Here is a 17,796-nt window from a genome sequence, read left to right on the forward strand (position 1 = left end):
TATTATATCTCTTACTTAATGCAAAAATGCAAACCCTAAAATCCTATAGGCTGTCTTTCTTTCTTAATGAGGTATCTCCTTTCACATTTGTCTCCAACAGTTGCTTGCTTTGAGGATTATAATAACAGGATGAGGGATCAAATGCGCGTATCATTCTATTATCTCTTGACTCTTTAGCTCTGAAATAAACAGTGTTGAATACCCCAGCTGTCTTCTCACCATTTTCATGTCAGATGAGGTTATTTGACTCTATCAGTAATATAGTTATTCTTTTATGATAGGTAATTTTTTTATTTTAAAAAGGTAGCAAGATGTGATCTGACATGGTTAAAAATTAGATTGGAGGACCGGTGCTTTTATTTATAGATGGAACTCTCATTTATAATGCAGACTAGAACATCATCATGCAATCAGGGTTATAAAGCCATTACTATATTTCTCAGAGTTGAGAATTGAACCCAGACCATAGCAGAATTAAGATGGATAGGGAATTAAAATTCCTGTTTCTCTCCATTAGATGTTTTAGATAGGAACATTATATGGCAAGCATGGGAAATTTTATATATATGGCAAGCATGGATTTCCAGTTTTCAAAGATTGGAATAAAATGTCACAGACTATACTGACAATAACTTAATATTTCTTTGATATAAATGATAGGTACTTGGGTTGCATCAATGTCTTCCTGAACATCATTTTTGGTTGTTCAAAAAATTTCTGCTTTGAACTTTGGTTCAATAGAATGGCAGAAACACCAGCTTTTTTTCATCCTATGTTATCCATAGGTAGATGTACTAAAGTTATTAAACAGTAGAAAGAATAACCAGGTGGATGAGGCCTTTGATTTCTCTTACAGAAGGAGCGCTTTCACATTAAATATTCAGTTTTGTGGTTTTAAAGGCACTGAGAACTTTGCCATTTGTAGTGGCATATTCTTTAAAGTTTCAGAGTTGACAGAGACTCAGAAAACATGAGAATCCAGTAGGGGGGGAAAAAAGGGAATATAAGCATGGAAAACAGAACTTTAATGAAGGATTTAACAGTAGTAGAAGGGGAAGTATACCAGAAAGGCACTATATTTAATGAAATGTCAGCTGCTTGATTTAAGGGATGGAAATGAATAAGATGAAAACACTGTAGTTACATTGACCCCCATGATAGATGCTAAAAGGAAATTGAATCATCTGATAAGACAAGACATTAACCCCCCATGGGATCTTATACTCTAGTAAGGGAATATTACCATATTCACAAATGTAGCTCAAATTGAAGCATAAGTGTATCAGGATATACATAATATTATGAAAAAAGATAAAACCAGTGGAGAAGATCAGTTGAGAGCAGATTTCTTGGATGTATCATTTGACTTTGGCTATAAAAGAGGAGTAGGCTTCCAATAAACCAGGGTAGGTGGCAGTTAGAAATGTTTTTTTTTTTTTTTTTTTCCAGGCATAAGGAACAGCATGAGTAAAAGTTTGGAAGAAAAAAAAAAATGCAGGCAGTATGCAGAGATTGCTCAGCTGGACTAGATCACATGAGAGAAATAGTATGAAGCTGGACAAGCAAAATGCTATCAGATTATGAAGGACACTGAAAGGGAGATTTGCAAAATCATCTGGGTTTTGTTGGAATTGCAATAAAAGAATCATGAGACGAGTGTTCAGTAGAGCTGTGATATAATAAGATCTGTGCAATAAGGAAGATTAATCTGGCCATCATGGAAATGGATCAGAAAGAAAAGAGAATGGGACCAGAAAGATGAATTAAGGGGTTTATATAGGAGAGGAATTAGTATGCATAAAGTTATAGAGATACAATCAGAGCAGAATTTAAGGAAAAAAGATGAGTGACATATGAACCTAAGGAGAACCTAAGTTTACCATATCCCACTCTCTCACTTTGTTGATTCACAATAAATTCTAAAGACTGTGTCATAAACTATGGATTTAATAAATGGTTTTTGATGACAAATTCTGAGGATGAAAACTCATAATGTGGTAAATTGCCCATTATTAGCACAGTGCCTGGCACATACTATGTGCTTAATAAATGTTTTGTAGCTTGATTCATTGAATTCACCAAATGAATTCCTTTGTGGTGGGAATTTTCTAACTTTGTAAAGACTCATTTTTTCCTAGAAAAGGCAACAATACTTTAAAACTATTGTTTATGTATACTTTCTACTTGTATTACTAACATTTTCTTACTTTACATAGGCCGGTGAATAAATGAACAAGTAATCTTTCTCAGCTAAGACCAGTGATGCCTTGTTTAATTTTCTTATTAAGGTTATGTCTCCTAGGATTCTTTTTTATCCCCCGGAACATTCAGCATAGGTGACTTGACTTTGACTAATTCCAAATCAATTGAAGTGTAGTTATTGGCTAATTAGTTCACAATTCATCTCCCTCAGGACTGAGAGACATATATTTTAACAAATCTGTGATTATTTGAAGGATTATTTAATGCTCTGCTTTCTCCATTGAAAACAAAACTGTTTTTTCCACCATCAAATATGTCAGTTCTGGCCTGGAAAGCTGTCAAGAAAAAGGCATGATTTTTCTGTTACAGGCTTGGCAGTCATGGAATGGATTAGATAATTAATCCCTGAGAAGCTCTTCCAGATTTGTAATGATTCTGTGATAAGCAAAGCACACATGCTGGCAGCAGTAGCAGTGGGAGTTTAAGAAATGCTAATATTGTTGTAGGAAATCTTCATCTTTACTGGGTGATAAAAGGACCTTTGGTTCAAAGTATTAACCACAACCACCAAAAAAGGGGGGAAGAAGGGGAGGAGATACACAGCAAAAACCAACAGATGCAGGAGCTATTTTTAAATTGGAACTGGGTTCTATTATACCTTAAGATCATTAAATTGTAAGGAATTGTTTTTTTTTTTTCTCAAAATTAATTGATGGAGGAAATGGTAGCATACAAGAATGTGTCTGACCAATAATCATTGCTCAACAAATAAAATAATTTGTAATAATTTTTTAAAGTATCATATTCTTAGAAGTGCAACTTGATATACTCTACAGAGAGCTGGCTCTAAATTCAACTCATATCTTTGATCTGGGGCAAGTCACTGAAATTCCAAGTACCCTAGGCAATTTCCCAAGGACTATAAATTGCAGAGAAGATGAAATTATTGTCAAGATACAGTATCTTAAGAATGTACATGTGAAAAGGGGAAAAAAGAAATCTTTTTTTCCCTTTAGTTAATCCAAGTTTTGTCATCAGTATTTGATCTAAGCAGCTGGTGGACTTGGAGGTTTAGTTTGTTTTTTTTTTTTCTCCATCCTAAAACCCATTTATATGGGTCTCTCAACTTATTGGTAGAGATATCAGTATCATCACAATGTAAAGGAGAAGAGGTCCAAAATCATTTTGCATTCTTTACTTTGCCAACAGTATAGTGAAGCATTGAGTTGATTCCTGTTACTAAATGAGAAATTCATTTGAGGTTCTTATTTTCTAATTTGTGGGCATAACTTTGTAAGTATTAAGACATGTTTGCTTTTTGTTTTTAAAATGTATTTTTTGAGAAGCTATGCTTTTTAAGGTCACCCAAAATATGTAACTCTGGTTTTGCTCCCTTAATACAGTATCTTAATAGAGACAGGAGTGACTTAGAAACAGAGTGAATAGAAAGATGATCTCAGAGCCTGCAAGATCTGGATTCAAGTTCTGTTTCTGGCATACTGGTTGTATACTTAGGCAAGTCACTTAAATCTGTCAATGATCTAGGCAATCCTCTAAGACTATTAAATTGCAGATAAGGTGCCATCTGTTTTGGAAAAAGAATTTTCTTGACCTGGAAATTCTCCATACATCTGACATAAGAGATTCAGCCATTTTCTGTACCTATCCTAATTTTCCTATACTTTGGAATAACCTAAGGATTAAATTTTTATTTTACTAGGAACTTGGAGACTTAACAATTGACATTAATTCAGACTGTTATATTTACTGAATGGATGTTAAAATCATGAAAGTGCAATCTTATTAAGGTTCATCACCAGAGAAAAAGTTGAACTAAGTGTTTTGTGTTGTTTCCTTCTGTTTGCAATTGTATTAGTTATGGACTTCTTGGCCTTGAGGAATTAATTTTTTTATGTTTCATAGCTGAAAAACCCTTAAGTATGGTTTTCTTGGCTCATCTAGATTTCCCAAAATATACTAGATAAGTGGGGAAAAGAGGTCCAATAATTCTGATATTTCTCCTGAGAAGGGGGGATTAGTAGACAACACTTAAGACATTAAGAATGGCTTTGATTACAGATCACATATGCTACAAAACATGGTTCAGCATCTGTGAACAAATTTGTTCCTGGAAACATGTCAATCCATAATGAAAATGTTTTATGCTAAAACAAAAATGGTCTGTCAACAATATGAAAACAGATAACAGTTCATATGATTTTTATTTTCTCTAACTTTTCAGAGTAATTCTTCAGTCCAGTGTTCAGAGCAGTAAAACATCTGAACCTAACATTTCTGACAGTTCAGGCATTTTTCAAAGAACTACCAGATCTGCTGCAAGAAAAAGCAGTTTTAAAAGGTGAGCAAAGAGTCTTACCTTTTTAAAAAGATCCATCCTTTGCTTTTTTAGCACAGTTTTTTGGACCATACCTGTCCACTACTGGAATTGGAATTAACCTGGGAAGAAGTAGATTTACAGGGACCAAAAAATACTCAAAAGCTGCCTTTCTTTTTTAATGTACTATGAACTTCTCAAACTTTTAATGTTCTGTCATGCTTTTGTTTAGTCGTAGATGGGTTGTAGACAGTAGGAACTTTGAGCTCCCATTTTTGACATGTTTTTAAGTAGGAATTGACTACGCTCTCAGGGATTCTTACTAAGTGATCTCAGAGCTCTTTGTTAAGGTTTGAAAGAACTCTTTCCTATGATAGTGAGATTGTCCAGATTATTGAGATAGCTGATGTAGGACAATTAGGATGAAATAAGCTTCTCACTGCATTTTCCTTTGTGACTATTCTCTTTTTCTCACTCAGAAGCTATGTCAAATAGTTTGAATTTAGCAATTTTTCTTAGCCTCCCATAATTAAAAAATAACTATATAACAAAATTAATGTAACATCCATATCATTTATCCCATGTAGGCTTTATTCTTAACATAACCCTAGAAGAGTTATTATTGAAGAGACAATAGTCTGGCAAGACAGAGGGAATAGAGTAGAAATCTAATTCATTCTGAAGAAAATAATCTAACTTCAAATCTTGGTTGTGCTACTTACTAATGTCACCTTGAGTCAGTCACTCTATCTGTAATTCAGTTTTCTTATTTGTAAAATAATATGCAATATTTCTTTATTATAGGGTGATTATAAAGCTCAGATGAGATATATGTTCTTTGCAAAGTACAAAGTTCTATATAGTAACCCTCTTAGGATTTTTTTTTTTAATTGCTCATTACTATTGAGCTTTTTTTTTTTTTTTAAAGGCATGATTTTGCCCAGAATCTGCCCAATGGCAGAGTGGATTGGAACTAAGATCCTCTTTTCCCAAGGCTAATTCTCTACCTACCTGTTCTTTTATTATGTCCCAACTAATTCATACCGTACATCATTCTCTTTCTCAGACTTGAATATGCACTAACTAACATCAGGAGGAGATCAAATATGTCACATACTAAAAAGAACTTTGCTTTTTAGGCAAGATCTAAATTCTGATTCCAGTTGTTTACCAAATCATGGAGGGAACTCAATTTAGACCCATACCTAACAGACACATTTATGAAAAGGCAAACATATGTATTACAGGCCTCAAGAAAGTGCAGCATTGTTTTTAAAAAATTTTAATGATGTTATATGTTTTCCAAATATGTGCAAAGATTGTTTTCAACATTCATCTTTGAAAAACTTTGTTTTCTAATTGGGTTCCAAATTTTTCTCCCTCCCTTCCTCCTCCTCAAAGCAGCAAGCAATCAGATATATTTATTTGTCGTGCTGAGCAAAAAAAAAAAAAAAAAAATCAAAGAGAAAAAACTCAAGGGGGAAAAATGTTAGCAAACAACATCACAAGAAAAGATAAAAATGCTGTGCTTTGATCCTTAATTCCCTCTTTGAATGTGGATAGCACTTGGCCTTCAGGATTAAGATAATCTGGCTTCAACTACTACTTCTAAAATCTACTAGCCATGCTTCATTGGGTGGTGAGCCTTGCTGTACTTCCAGGCCGTTCTGCAAGGTCATAATTTATAAGGGATTTGGTGATACTCTTTAATGAAGAGAGTTTGCTTTCCCAAAGCCCTCATTCAGAGATGAAATTCACATGTTAGAACAAGCCCAGTAGCTATTGTTCTCCTGTTTCAGTTGTATCCTATTCTTCTTGACCCTTATGGGTCTGTCTTGTCAAAGATTCTGGAATGGTTTATCATTTCTTTCTGGTAAACAGAGTTAAATTAAGATTTGCCCAGGATCACACATCGTAAGTGTCTGAGATCAGATTTTAACTCAAAAAAAGGAATTTTCCTGACTCCCAAGCCTGGCTCTCTATTCATTGTACCACCTAGGACAAAGAGTATAAGTGGAAATTCATATGTTTCATCAAATATATTGAAACAGGTGGTATGTTGTAAAGGACGCAGAAGCTACAGGGGGAAAGAATTGAATAATGTTTTGATGGTTGGATTGCTTCACTGGGCATTTGCAATACTAGCATCCCCCTAAAAATTCCCATGTAGACTCTAATTGAAAAGAAAAACAGCAAAATATGATCGCTTTGCTTGCTTTTTGTTGAATGGAATAGCTTATTTTTTCCTTGTTAATTTATATTCTCAAAGACATAGAAATTGGGTGGGTTTTTTTGGTTTGTTTTTTCAAAAAGCCTTATTTCTCAGTGCAGTATTTTTAGTCTAAGAAACTGTAAATCATTTCATGATACTTTAAAAACTCATTTCTTATTCCTACTCTATGCTTTTATCCAATAATACTTTTCTTCCAGAGCTATGTTAGAAATAAACTACTTAAATGAGCACATAGAACCCAAGAGAAGGAATTTTGTGAACATCACCCTGTATCTATTTGAGTGAGAGTAAAAGGAAGAAAAGGTCTATATGGATAGATAAATTCAGCAATTTTAAAGGGGGCATACAGAATTGGCTTAGCCATTTCATTAACATTAAATGCATTTTTTATCATAATAAATGTAGGGAGGAGTTTTGTTCTTCTCCACTCTATTGATGTAAATAATAGAAAGTAAAAAACCAGATTAACAGTCTTTGTCTGAGGGGCATAGTGGATAGAGAGCCATATATAATTATTATTAACAGATAACAAAGTACATATTAAAGTACAATCAAGTATTAATATATTTAGTATATATTAATATATTAAAGTACAAAAACATGTTTATATTCTGCTATCCATTTGCAAAATCTGAAGAAACTTCTCTACAGGAATGGAAAGGTGGGTTAGTGATCAGTGAGCTGAATTTTGGCCACATTTCTGAAATAGTATCAAAAAGAATTTGATCTAAGAGCAGCTAGGTTGCATGGATCAAACACTGGCCCTGGAGTCAGGAAGACTGAGTTAAAAATCCTACTTGCCAAGTATGGGATTCATACTTGTTGTGTGAATTGGAAAAGTAACTTAACCTTGCAGCCCCTGTCCCCACAAATAAAAAGACACAGTCAGAGAATGTTAGTTCAGTTTGCCTGCTCTGGAAGTAGGGAAATCAGGAGCAGTTTTTTATGATCCTTGTGCTTCTAACAGAGGGCAAGCAGGGGCATGGATAGGATTTCTTTCTCCAGTGGCCATTTTGCAGCAGAACTAACTCACTTGATAGGAAACAACACATCCAGCAGAGAGAGAGAGAGCATCAAGAGCAGAACTCAAATTAAGAAATGCGACTTCTGACATCTAAGAAAAGAGATGGTTGCCTTTTAGGAGGTTCAGAGTTGCGTTCCTGAAAAGATTCAAACACATTTGTTTGCATTGCTGTGAGAAGACTTACTAGTTACTCAAATCTTCATTGAAAGGAGGAAATTTGGGGCAGTGGAGAAATAGATTACAAAGCAGGAGTTTTGAAAAACTACTTATCCACATAATTAATCAATTCTTTGCTTCTTATTTGCCTGTATTTGTACAGGCAAATTGTTTTGTTTTTACCCAAAGGATTAATTTCTGGAAATTAAGACAACCATACAGGCATCCTGAAAAAATAATTTATGTGAAATATAGTTACTATCTTTTGTTGAAAGGAAAAAACCTGTGACCTAGTTTTTGGTTAATTTAAATTTTGGAGGGGGAAAATGTGTGTATAATCATACTTATTTTAGTCATCAGCTAAGGTAAGGATTTTAAAATGTTGGCATCTGTTTTAAAGATTTATAACAAAAATCACACCCTGTTCTCCTGGGGTTTTAGGTAGCTTCCTCAGGGGCTGAAGTTTATATTGATAGTTCTGTCTCTGAGGCTTTCTCTTGATATGCAATTCATGTGTTTATATCTATGAGTGCTCTACTTACATGGTAATTCTATCACTTATTTGCTTCTATTTATGAAGTGGTTTTCATGCTCAGATGTTCCATAAATGCTCTTATTGAAATTCACAAAATGACTTACCCTTGGTTTTGTTCAGGTTGCAGAATTTTATAACTTTGGAGAGCTTCTTTGCCAAATTGATAAAGAATTATCTACTATGTTTGAGAGAAAAAATAAAACATCTGTGTTAGCCAAGCTCCCTCTCTACTTATGCATCATCTTAGAGGAAATCCCACTATGTTTAACATTTCAAGCATGAACAATAGAAAGATGTGTATACACACTCATATATCTACAGCTATGTAAATCTTTTGCCACAAGCTTCTGATAAACTGCAGAAATTTAAATGGAAGGAAATGACATTTAAATCATGCCTTGATAAGTGGCAAGTCAGCAGATTGACCAACAGTCAATTAACTTTGAAGTGTTAGGTTGGATATGAGTTACATGCTTTTCTATTCACTACATCTTCAGAATGAAAGTGATAATATATTGATCCCTTGATATGCAAGAATGTTTAAACATTTCTTCTTGGAGTGACTAAATCCATTTATTAGCTAGTTACATAAAATTTATCTATATTCAGTTTTCATTAGGAAATGAATAGAATTTTCACACTGATTTTTAGTGTAGATCACCTCTTGTAGTACTAATAAGTTTTCAGGAATCTTATTTCATCATCTTGTTTTCATTTTGATTCTCAGGTAGATCTTCTGTTTTAAAAAAATCTTTTTCTTTACAAGGTCTTCATAGTCAAGCATCATTGATTTTCCTAGGAAGCCATTCTATGTACAAATTCATTCAGTTTTACTATAAGACTATTTTTGTTACTTCTTTTAACATCTGTCTTTTCAGGTCATCATAGTATTTATTTACCTCTGGTTTTTGCTTCCTAGCTTATTCACTCAAATTATCTGTGACTTCATTAGTGTAGGGAGCTCTTAGTGAGAAGACTTTCTACCATATATCTTGTGTTCAATTTCTTATCTTAGAGAGTGCCTAGAATGTTGAGAAGTTAATTGACTTTCATAGTCAGACTCAACCAGGATGTGTCAAAGACAAAATAAAAACCCAGGTTATCCTGATTAATCAGTGTTGCCACTGAATGAATATAATTTCAGTGTTGCCACTGAATGAATGTAATTTTACATGCTTGCTATAATAAAGAAAATTTCCTAAGTGCTGTTGATTATAAAATTTAAATAGTTATTCTTTTGGAAATGTTTCCATTTTTTGATTTCTTTACTAAAAGACTTCCTAGTTGTGACATTTCCTTCATTGTCACTACCTTGGTTCTTTGTTTTTTTTTGCCTTGTGGTGGTAGGAACTCAGATATAAATCTTGAGTATCATGGCTTCTGAAACTTTAGAATTTCTGGCTATTCTGATTAGATGTCAAAGTGCATCTGATTATAACAATGCCAGTATCATTAGCTTGTTGACTATTGTTTTTTTCCAATGGCAGGAGGTAATGAATATTGGATCTGGTTGCTTGGCAAAGTCAGTAGATCACCTTCTTAAAGTTAACTTCACTACTAAATCTGACAATTTAGACCCAACATGAGCAAGTTAAATAAAAACTATTCTAGTGGAAATTAGAGTGTTAATCAGTGATGGCAGTCATCCAGAATCTGTTTTTTCCATGACAGGATTTGAACTTTAAATTGATCCAGTTAAAGCATTTGCTTTTTATAACCTTTCTTTTGTTTCCTTCTCCCCTCTTCCCCCCTCCCTCCCCACCTTTTAACTCTTTTACTGTGTTGCACTTAAGTGATATGAGAGGAATTAGAACAATCTACAATATTTTGAGATGCAGTTTTTCTTTATAGTGTCCAGATTAGACCTCTCTGCCTTTCCATAATGAGAGTGGATTTCACTAAAGATGGTAGTGTATCCAAATACTACTTCACAAGAAGGGGGAGATGTGTTCTTTGATTTGCTATCAGCCTTTTTCCATTTCCTAATTCTGTCTTATAAATAGTTAATATTTTTTACTTAGTCTTACTGGAGTAGTTAAAAGGTGGCTCAGTGGATATAGAGTGCTGGACATGGTCAAGAAGACCTAAATTCAAATCTTGAACACTTACTTAGCTGTATGACACAGGGCAAGTCACTTAACCCTATCTGCCTCAGTTGTCTCTTCTGTAAAATAAGCTGAAAAAAGAAATTACAAACCAAAAATCATATCTTTGCCAGGATCTCAAATGAGGTCACAAAGAGTCAGATATCACAAAAATATCAGTTTCTCTCTTCTTATAGTCTAGTTCCTAAGAGGGGGAAGTAAACAAAAGAAATGCTTTGTATTAAATGTGTTTATTATATAAATCACGGCATTTTGATTATTATAATGCTTTTTTCTTCCAGAATTGAATCACTTGTTGTTCTTTTATGTTTAATAATTGTACCACATTAAAAATATTACAGTTATAACATTTAACATTGTAAAATTTAAGATTATGTTGATATTTTTTAACATGTATTGGCAAAAATGTTTTTATTAGAATGTTGTGTATCATTTTTGTCTTTGGACCAGTAATATGAATACAGGACATTTTTACACATTTTAAATAGCTTGTTTTGTTTTGTTTTGTTTCCCCAGTAGCCCCTCCATTCCAAGGACTAGAGCAGTCTTGCGTTAAGTTTATAAAATAAAAAATGTGGCCGGAACTGAAGGAATCTTCTAGAAAAAGGAAAACTATAGGACCCAGCACAATTTGTTTGAAAACCAAACAAAAAGCAAAAAAAAAAAAAAAAAAAAAAATTTTAGTTGCTTCCAGCTAAGAGAACTTGGTCAATGAAGAAAATGTACACAAGAGTTCAATTCGTTGAATTTATTCATACTTTGAGTTTTGAAGCCAGTGATTTGATGGAGAACGCAAATCTCTGTGTGAAGAAATATTTGAAGTGGCAAACAAAAGTCATGTATTGTAAATTTAGTCTCAGGTGTAAATATGAAGCCCTCTATTGTCAAGAGGGTCCAAGAGTCTGTTTGGTGCATGTGTATAAATTGTGATGGCAATCATTTTTAGCTCTTGGCCTCCAAAGAAAAGGAGAATCCAAGGCAAGCTTCTGTATATTTTTCTGTTTGTCTTTGCTATCTTCTATTAAGATGTAAAAGGAAACTGCTTTATTGAAAGTGTATTTTTTCTTGATTTGCTATAATTTGATTTATTTCATGGTAATTAACCAAATACCACCAAACTGCTTGGTTTCCACCAAAAAGTGTTTTACCTAGTAACTGTATATAAACACTGTTATGTGTTTTGGTACAAAGTGATTGTTTCAGAGAATATTTGAAAACTAGAGAAAGAATATGATCATTGTTTTAGAAGGTCAAGAAGGAAAACTGGTTTCAAATAGTTCAAATGCTGCATAAGTTCATTTCTCATTTTTAAGACCATTTAGTAAGTATATAGTGCCCTGTGATTGGTCACTGTTTAGTTGCCCAGTAATAGAAACAGAAAACTTTTCTTTAAAAAAAAAAAAATACTGTGGCTTCTTTCCCTTTACAAAACAAAAATTACCAAGTGATTTAAATTGTTCTTATGGTACTGCTTTAGTTGAATTCTGCTTTTGATTTTTTTCCCTTATCATCATGATCTCCTTAGTTTCAAACTAATGTATACTTGCATCTATGGATTTTCAGTTATTAGTAAATATGGAGACTTCACTTACTGCCTTTATTTAGGGTATACAAAAATGTAACTCTTTGTATAGTGCCTTCAAACTAACGAAGCAGAGTACATTTTGTGAATATTAAATGACAAAAATTTACAGAAATTTAATTTAAAACTTGATGTATCTTATAGCAGTGGGGGCCCAATGGCAAAGAATATTTGAATATCCTGAATTCACATATATTTCTTTTCCACATGCACATGAAATGAAGTGTACTTCACTAGACCAGTTTCAGGCAATCCAGTTTGAGAAGTTGGACCATTGAAATCTTGTAGAGAATGGATACTTTTATAATATAATACAAATGCATAGAATAAATGTCAGCCATGTTTATTTTTATATCTAATTTATTTTTAAGAGCTGTTGTTAAAAGAAAAAAAAAAAAAAAAAGGCCCTACTAGGCCTGAAGGATGATTGTAATTATAGCCTGTAAATGCAAAAAATGAACAAAAAAAAAAAAAAACTTTAGAGCAGTGGCTTCATTTGGGGGGCAAGAGGTTAATTCTCTCATACAATTCTCATATAACACACCGATAATATTGATAGCTGACATAGATTCCTGCAGTTTAGCACAAAATAATCCTAAAGATTTGAGGGTAGTACTAGAAACTGTGGCTGCTAGGACTTTGACTATTACTAAAGATAGAATTCCCCTTGTGCCTTTAGAGGCTCCTCCTCTGTAGGCGATATGGGGGAAAAACTTTTCTGCTGTATTATGGTGGGGGGAGGGGAGAGGAGAGAAGCACACAATTATAAAAAACGAATATAAAACTAAGCCTCCAGTTCTCAGGTCTCTTTTTTTATTCTGACTTTCATTTCTTTAAAGACTTTCCTCTATTAATAATCACATATGTAATCAGACTAAAATCTAAAACATAGTTTCCATATTCAACTTATTGGCCTTTTAAAACAAAATGGGAAAATCTCTTACTCTCCATCATTCCAAAATGAGCAACTTGTTTCCAAGACTAGTTAAGACAATTCTTTTTTCCTTTTTTGGCGAATCTTGGCTGAAATGTTTGTTTCTACCATAAATTTCAGCCTCCAAATTGCCATCACATGATGAGTCCCTCAACTCAGCCTTTCTTGAAATTCTAACCATTTTAAATATCGGAAGGATTTTTCTCCCTCATATTTTAGGTTCATCTGCTTTGTTCATACCAGAATTAGTCATAGGAAGTCTGAGTTTGGTTAAAAAGAATTTCTTTGTTGGCCCGCCCTCAGTGACTTGAGCTGGTATATGCCAAACAAAACAGCCAACAGAGCATGTGGGTGGGAGTGGAGGGAGGACGACATATTTTGGGATTAAGAAGCATCTGGGAATGGCTGCTGGAAAGATTCCTGTTGTTAGGAGTCAGTTTGTTTTTGTTTCTTTTTGCTTTTTGATCTCCAAAAATATAACCAAATTGTTCTAAGGTTTCTTACTCTTAAGCCCATTTTATAGAAGCATTAAACATAAAGAGTTGTGAGATAAAATTTCCTAATCAAAGTGATACCCAGTCTTCCCTAAAGATGTGGATAGAAAACTAGCCACAGAAATAATAGGATCTGGATTCAAGTCCAATTTTTATTATGTACTTATTCTGAGTAAGTTTATTAACTTATCGATGTTTTAATATTGGCATTTCAAAAAGAACCTAAGTTGAAGTGGATGTGCCACTTTGTATTGGTCAAGGAAATTCCCCATGTGTTGCTCTTGTACCATGATGAAATTTATTAGAATCTTCTCCCCCACCTCCTCCCCCCCCCAAAAAAAAAAACCAAAAAGTATACTCAACATTACTAGATTCTCTTGGCCACTCTGCATTTTCATGATTAAACAAGTTAAAATATTTTTAGTACATCTTTAAAAATCTCTTTGGGACTGAGATAGTGAAATTTAAAAGAAATTTTCAAAACTAGAAATATATATCTGATTTATTTTGACTCTGAAAGTAACTTTCATTATCTCTTCCTTTATTCAAAAAAACCAAAAAAACAAACAAACAAAAAAAAAAAAAAAACCACCAAATCAATGAAGTGTTAAAAATCTGCCTTTAGGAAGTGAAGAAAAGTTTAAAAAGCAAATCTATAAAACCCTTAGCTGAAAAGGAAGATTACAGATAGATTCATCTTATCTGCCAGATTTAAAATTTTAAAAGTTTTTTTTTTAATCTACCTGTGAATAATGGTTTCACCAAGCATTCTCTTTGGGACTGAAATAGTGAAATTTAAAATAAATTTTCAAAACTAGAAATATATATCTGATTTATTTTGACTATGAAAGTAACTTTCATTATCTCTTCCTTTTCTCAAAAAAACAAAAAAAAACCCCACCAAATCAATGAAGTGTTAAAAATCTGCCTATAGGAAGTGAAGAAAAGTTTAAAAAACAAATCTATAAAACCCTTAGCCGAAAAGGAAGATTACAGATAGATTCATCTTATCTGCCAGGTTTAAAATTTTAAAAGTATTTTTTAAAACTACCTATGAATAATGGTTTCACCAAGCATTGCCTCAGTACAACAAGTAGCCTTTCTTGTCCGCCAGTGTGGTTGCTCTCCTAAACTTCACAATTATGTAATCCTAAAACTTAACACTTACCCTCACTCCCTTCCTATGGGGAATTTCCTGGGAAATTTTTTCCAAAATTTCTACCTCGATTCTTTTCTCCATGTTTTTAGTTAGGAGTCAATTTCCCCATCAGAATGATTGGGGCTACATTTGAGACTGAAGTACGATCCACTGTGATGCTCACTGTGGAGCTGTTGCTTTCTTGGGAGACATTCTCCTATAAGGCAGGCCCAAAGGATAATGCCTTTCGTTTGATTTACATTTTCTTTATGGGCAACAAGCTATTTCCTCAAAAGAAGTTTGTGAAAAAGTTTCAATTTCTAACCCTTTCTCATACAATATCCTCCCTTCCCTTCCTCAATCCTGTTAAATTTTATCAAAATCTTTTTTTAAATAGTTGTTGCTTAGCATGACCTTGATGAGTGTTTTCTTTACTCTTTCATAATGAAAATTATTTCTCACCAAATAATGAGTGGGGTTAGTTCTCCCACCTCTTCTCTCCAAATATTTGTATTCTCCATATTGCTAAATGGAAATGCTGCAGATATGTTTTTAAAGACTGGACACAATAGTTTATTGAAAATTATTTCCAGTTCATAGAAAGGAAAAAATAGTGACAGCAGCTCAGTTCATCTGATTTGAGTACTGCAATTTTATATTAATAATTTGCAGACTTATCTAAATGTGCACTCATATATAGGTTATAAAAAGTTTTCAAGTGTAACTGATTAATCAGTATTTATTTAACCATTGTCTTGATTTTTTTTTAAATTGAAATGTACATTTCTATTCATTTTTTAAATCAGAGGGAACTTGTAGAGTGAATGTTTATTTTACTTAAAATATTTTTCAGGTAAAGCTTCATAATGTCTTGTAAACTAGCTAGTTTAATAAGTATTGTCTCATTTGAAAATCTTGTATTGTAATTGATTTTTATATAAAATGTTCAATAGTGAAAATTGTATGCCTAAGATCATGTACAATTAAAACTATTAACCAGAAACTACTGCGTTATTTTCTTAATTTAAAATTGCGTTACCGATTATCAGAAATTGTAGAACAAATTCATCATTTGTAGCCTTGCTCACAAATCATTTTCCTGAGGTAATAAGAACAGGAAGCATCTTACACTAAGGAAGTTATTGAACTAAAATCCTGTAGTGAACACTTGCCATTCTGGCATCAAGTAATATGTGATCTTTTCCTTTTAGGAAATAATTCAGATTAATAGAAATATTTAAGGTCAGGTCAAATGATCATAAAATCACAAACTGGGTAGAAGGTGTTTTACATATCATTTAAGCTAACTTAGAAGTCATTTAGGCTTACTCTCATTGCACAAAGGAAAAAGCAAATATAAAATGACTTGACCAACACTGCTGAGTGTTAATAGTATTAGATAATGTCCCCTGACTTTCCACTACACTATGCTTTGTCTCCCTTGCCCAAATGTAGCATACTCTTGATATGTGTAGTATAGAGATACAGCTAGAATCAAATCAGCAGTGGAAAAGAATTATTTTATTTGGCATTGCTTTTCTAAACAATCATTGTAGTGAATCTTTGTTTTAGCCCACTTCTAAGTGCACTCTGGATGAACAAGCAACCTCTGGAATCATCCAGATAGTCTGGCTTGATTATGGGAAGACAAAATGTTTAGTACACAGACACTCTAATAGAAGAAACTTATTTGGCTTGTGGCCATCAGGAAACGATGGTGATTCAATGAGAAAATATCTGCGATGCAACGCCAATATTTGATCAATGTGCTTTCAAGTGTGAGAAAGGACCTAAGACTCTCAAAACTCAGGCACTTCTTGAATACACACTGGTTTGGGAGAAAGAGCTGGATGTAATCAGAAAATTTGGGCTTGAATATCAGCTTTGCCAACATAATTTCTGTGTAACCTTGGGCAAAACCACCTATTTAGAGGGTTAGATTATCTCTAAGGTGGCTGCTCAAAATTGATGTTCCTTGTTAATTGGACTGAATAAAGGTTGAAGAAAAAGTCCTTCCCGTTTGTAACTGAAGATGTTTTTATTTTTAATTATTTTATTAAATACGTTAAGGGGGAAATGAAATACATGAAACCAGAAGTTCTTGGGGGAATAGGAATTTATTTTTAATAACATTTTTATAGCTATCTGCCATTTTTACATTTATATTTTTCACTATATCAATGACAAAAAGTTTCAAACACTTAAGATTGATCACCGATCACCCCACTTATTTAGGAATGAAAAAAAATGGTTTGAATGTCAGGTTAATGGAACACTTTTTGGCTGTTTTTCAGATGAAATAAATGACCAGGTCATTTAAGTTTTATTTGCCAACTCATCATTTGAATACTCAGCCAGAAATTTAGGCACTGAAGGTGCAAATCCTAAAGCTAAATTGAGTTTTGTGTGGATTCAGAACTTGACAGCTATTTAATATTGGTGGAAGGACAGATAGAAAGTGGGTGAACACAAAAGTGGTTTACCGCTGATGCATGTAGCTTAAACTCATACTCAAATAGTTAAATTCATTGCTCAGTGCTCTTGGTTTGAGCAAGATTAAAAAGTAGTTTCTCCTAGTCAGCTGTCATAAAAAATCAGTTGTTACATAAATATCTGGAAAACAGCATTCTAAGTTATTAGATGAAAGATGTTAAATCAGTGGTCACTCGGGTATCCTTGACTCTAGTTATGCCCTTCAGCAATATATTTTCCTGTTAATAACACAACACACATAAATCTCTTTTGATTTCATTCAGGATCTAGTTGAAATTATTTCCCCCTGCCAGGTTATGTGTAGTATCAATACCTACAATTTTTTTTTGTGTAGAGATATATAACTATATAGCTACTTAAACAATGTAACATTTGTAAACTTAAATTCTGATGAAAAATAATTTATACTGATGAAAAATAATTTATACTACTTAAGTGGTTATCAGAGATGTTCAACAGTTTGTTTTTTTTTTTTTTTTTTTTTTTTTTTTGATAACATAACCTTTATGTAAAAGGTATTCAGGATATTTTGGTAATAAAATTACATGTGATTGTGATGGTGTAA

At 33.1% G+C, this 17,796-nt stretch overlaps 1 protein-coding gene across 11 annotated transcripts in view; it reads left to right on the plus strand.

Annotated features, from left to right (window-relative positions):
• The window catches only part of CDC14B (cell division cycle 14B), a 99,453-nt gene extending 83,712 nt beyond the window's left edge, over positions 1–15,741 (plus strand). For 5 of the 11 annotated variants that reach the window (XM_051996742.1, XM_051996765.1, XM_051996772.1 and 2 more), the window contains 2 exons: positions 4,445–4,561; positions 11,107–15,741. In XM_051996742.1, coding sequence (XP_051852702.1) covers positions 4,445–4,561; positions 11,107–11,146 — 157 coding nt within the window. In that variant the 3' untranslated portion in view covers positions 11,147–15,741. Of the gene's footprint in view, positions 1–4,444; positions 4,562–11,106 lie in introns of those variants that run through there. The other 6 variants (XM_051996748.1, XM_051996780.1, XM_051996752.1 and 3 more) reach the window with 4 other exon arrangements.
• The last annotated feature ends 2,055 nt before the right edge of the window (positions 15,742–17,796 follow it).

The sequence above is a fragment of the Antechinus flavipes genome, chromosome 1 (assembly GCF_016432865.1).
Source record: "Antechinus flavipes isolate AdamAnt ecotype Samford, QLD, Australia chromosome 1, AdamAnt_v2, whole genome shotgun sequence".
In the NCBI taxonomy this organism is placed as follows: Eukaryota; Metazoa; Chordata; class Mammalia; order Dasyuromorphia; family Dasyuridae; genus Antechinus; species Antechinus flavipes.